At 31.2% G+C, this 4,024-nt stretch overlaps 1 protein-coding gene across 1 annotated transcript in view; it reads right to left on the reverse strand.

The window, feature by feature from the left end:
• Window positions 1-4,024, reverse strand: part of LOC106883022 (uncharacterized) — a 211,115-nt gene that overhangs the window by 42,077 nt on the left and 165,014 nt on the right. Inside the window, exon 54 of the mRNA XM_052966785.1 lies at window positions 1,095-1,230. Within this exon, the coding sequence (XP_052822745.1) occupies window positions 1,095-1,230 (136 nt within the window). The remainder of the gene's footprint in view (window positions 1-1,094; window positions 1,231-4,024) is intronic.

Genomic DNA, 4,024 nt, shown 5'->3' on the forward strand with positions numbered 1-4,024 from the left:
GGGGGGGGGGGATAAATGAATAATAAAAGGTGATAAATGAGAAGTACAGTTACTTAATTACTGATCATCTATAACTATAAAATCATAGAATAAAATAAGATTTTATTCCACAATGAAAATTAACTAAAACAGTACACAATAGTAACACTTCTCTTCAACTAGTTCCAGTCATTAGACTAAATTCATGCTGGGGAACTGTTTCAAAGACTTTTAGTCTAATATATCAACCCCAGCAATTTGGTACTTATTTTAACAGTTTCATAATAAACAAAAAGCTTGTTGTCCTTCACATACAGGTATAATAAGGTTATCAGAACTATACACTGTTTTGTCCACTCCCTTGATGTGAATGTCAGTGTGCATGAATGAAGAAGTACAAATATGTTGAGAGAAAAACTAAGTGTAAAAAGCATCAAATGCAATGTACAAGAGATGACAATGACATGCAAACACAGCACTGTCATTGTCAAACAATACACAATATTTGATTCAAGTTCTCTTAGCTACTTTACCTATTTCATTATGCCGAATGCAAAAAAAGGAAGTGTTCAAATTTTTACCACTGACAATATGTGCTGTCCCAAGATAATACAGAGCCTTTATTTGCAAGGTGAACTAATTAAAAGAAACTACTCCAACTGGCTATAAGTATCAGTATTCTTAGAAATTTATTCACTTTATGCAAATTTCTAAAATCAGTGAAGTAATGCTGAAGATATTTTTTATTAAAACAAAACAAACAAAATGATCAACTTCTTCTGCAAAGTAGATTTCCAATTTAACAATTACAATTACTCTAAGGGCAGCAAGGGACCACAAAACATTAAACATAGTAACAATAAAGCTTTTGCTTTAAATCAACAGAAGTGATTTAATTAAATTTGTCTACTTTCTAGCAATCATCAGTATAATCTTACCAGTATAAGTTCAATATTCTATGAGCATTTAAGCAAATATATTGGCAAGATTTCATTTCTCTAATTTCATTATTTTCAAAATCTGAATCATTTACATATAATGAACAACACAAATAGATACAATCAATTACATACTACATAATAGATTTATTAGAACACTTTTGAAATAAGATTTACCATTTGACTGTTCCCCCTGAAGTGCCTTTTGTTGCTTTATTTGCTTTTGAAGTTGCATACGTTGTCTTTCTTGCTGTTCTCGCTGTTTTTCCAACTGTTCTCTTTCTAGATAACCTTCACTAAATGGATTATTGTCCTGGAGATAAAAATCACATTGGTACCTTTATACATGTAAGAGAATCTAAATTACATATTAAATATAAACTAACATGTTAAGTAAACAAAAAGAAAATTTGCATAAAAATAATATTTAATTAATATTTTTATTTCTAATTTCAGTAATTATTAAAAATTAAAAATAATAATGAGAACTACTATCAATTATTTCATTGACATGTTTTATGAAAGCTATTTAAAAATAGATTTTCCCATTAACACTTAGTTCATCCCAGATTCAATATCACTGCTAATCTATATATATATATATGTATATATATAATTAGATGAGATAATATAACTAATAGAGAAAATTACTGGATATAATAATAGGATATTTTTATAAGTAAAAAATAGTTAACTAATTATAAATATAATTTGAACAAGAAACAAAATCATAGAATATACTGATGAAGTAAAACAAATGAGAGAGAAATGAAAAAAGGAACAGAAACAGGCCTCAAAACATCACATAGGTTGAAGCTGAAGAAAGATAATGATCTTAGTTGGTTGAAATAGATCTGGATCAGAGAACACGAAGAAAATATACCCAATTGAATTTCTGTCAATTAAACTTTAGTATCACAGGAAGCCACAATTAAAAGGAAACCATCTCAACTTAAGATGTTCTACAAAAATGAGAAAAGGCACTGCATACTAAGTTAATATTTTCTTAGTATTTGGCATAAATCTCATTAGAAGACAATCAACTTGAACAAAATACAACAAGTAGCAAAGATTAGTATTGAAGAAAGTAAAGTAAAAGCTGGCTGAAATAGAATATAGTATGAAAGAGAGATGAATAATACCAGATGATACAGCATGAAGAAGTAAATAAAAAGGCTTTTTAGTTATATATATAGCTTTTAAAGATTTTACACAAAGATGTGGCCAACTTAGAAACATTCAACAAAACTTGAAAATTAACTGTAATAATAAAAACCATGCATTTTTCTATTATGTTAGAAACAACAATCAGTTCTAATCTGCATGTTGTCATCAATCTGCATCATAAGTAAAGCTGAAAATGACTACTATGGTGTTTGATCATTTCTAAGGGGAAGGTACCAAAAATAAACAAGAAACTGAACATGACTTTACCATATGGAAATTTAATCAACTAAATCACTTGTGTTATGAAATACAGATTGCTAGAACAGAGTTTCAAACTTTCTAATTTAGTTTTGATTTTAACATTAATAATCCTGAGAAAAATATTACCTCTTAGCATGCCGCAAATCAATTACATTTGCAAAGTTATACAATAATTACATATATAACACATTACACACATACACACTCAGAGGCATTGTAGAGAAGTTAAAAGGTTTGCTTCAAACCCACAAGCGTGATTCCAATGCACCACAACTTAGGCATGAGCCTTCTCTAACAGCAATGCTTTCAACATTTTGTAGAAGGATATAGAACATGAAAGCCTGTATTGTTTGTATGTGTGCATACTATATATACTATATTTGTATACACATACACACATATAGTACATATATATACATGCATATGCATATAGCATGCTCATATGCATACACACACACACACACACACACACACATCACTGTACTATATCTGCTGCATGGATCCACTCACTTTCATAGGTCATGGCTTAGGGTATCCCATTACTGTCAGGTTTCATTTTGGCTTGGTATATACAGCTGGTTGCTCACTTCTTAAAACTAACAAAAACCATTTTACAGAGTGTACTATGTGCTTTGTATGGGTTACCAGTGCTAAAAATGTGTTATTTACTTCAGAAGCTCTAAGGATCCTCACAATCTCACACTTTACAGACTATACTGAGTGCATTCTTCATGACACCAGTACTGGAGGGAGGTAATGTCCTTGTAACAAATGATGGTGCCTCACATTCCTATGTCTGTTCACTCTTCCATCTCATAACAGACTGAAAAATATGAATAATAAATGCTTATATGATAGAGATGAGAGGGGTATGAGATAGGGGAAGGAGTGATAGGAGAACTAAGTATTCTGAGCTTGGTAATCTTTAAGCAATATTAAAGGCAACATGATGGTGATGACAGATGTCTGTCTCCTGGAAGATAAAGAGATGACAGAGGCCCAGGATGTGTAGGAGAAAAGAAATAATAGTATATTGTCAGACTGAGTAAAACAGAAGATGGTGAAAATACAGTGAATTAGGCATGAAGAGTCCAATGTAGCCACTTGTACACAGTCAAAAAGATGGGCTACAGTGGTTGAGTGATTAAAGTGGTGAACTTACAAATGAAAAGTATTGAGGAACTGTATCTGAGAGACGCATTAAGGAGTGTTGGAGAGAATAGTTACAGTGGCATCCTGATTTGAAATCAATACATAGATAACAGAGAAGATTCACTAATATCCTCATTCATATGACAGCATATTGTACAATAAAAATTGAGAAAACGATAGAGAAACTAAGCAATGAAGGCATGGGTAAAATGGACATGTATGGGCAGCAGTAATTACACAGAGAAGGAATACAGATGCTTTATATACAGACATCTCTATATGTTATATATAAAGATACATATAGTTATCATCATCATTTAAAGTCCGTGTTCCATGACAGCATGAGTGGGGTGCAACCATATCAGCCAGCCAGGCCGTAGCCTGCACCAAGCTTCTATATCTGTTTTGGTAGGATTTTTACAGCAGGATTACCTTCCTGATACCAACCACTCAGCAGAGTGGACTATATGAATATATATGATATATCTATATATTTTATATATATATATATATATATATATATATAT

The sequence above is a fragment of the Octopus bimaculoides genome, chromosome 3, assembly GCF_001194135.2.
Source record: "Octopus bimaculoides isolate UCB-OBI-ISO-001 chromosome 3, ASM119413v2, whole genome shotgun sequence".
In the NCBI taxonomy this organism is placed as follows: domain Eukaryota; kingdom Metazoa; phylum Mollusca; class Cephalopoda; order Octopoda; family Octopodidae; genus Octopus; species Octopus bimaculoides.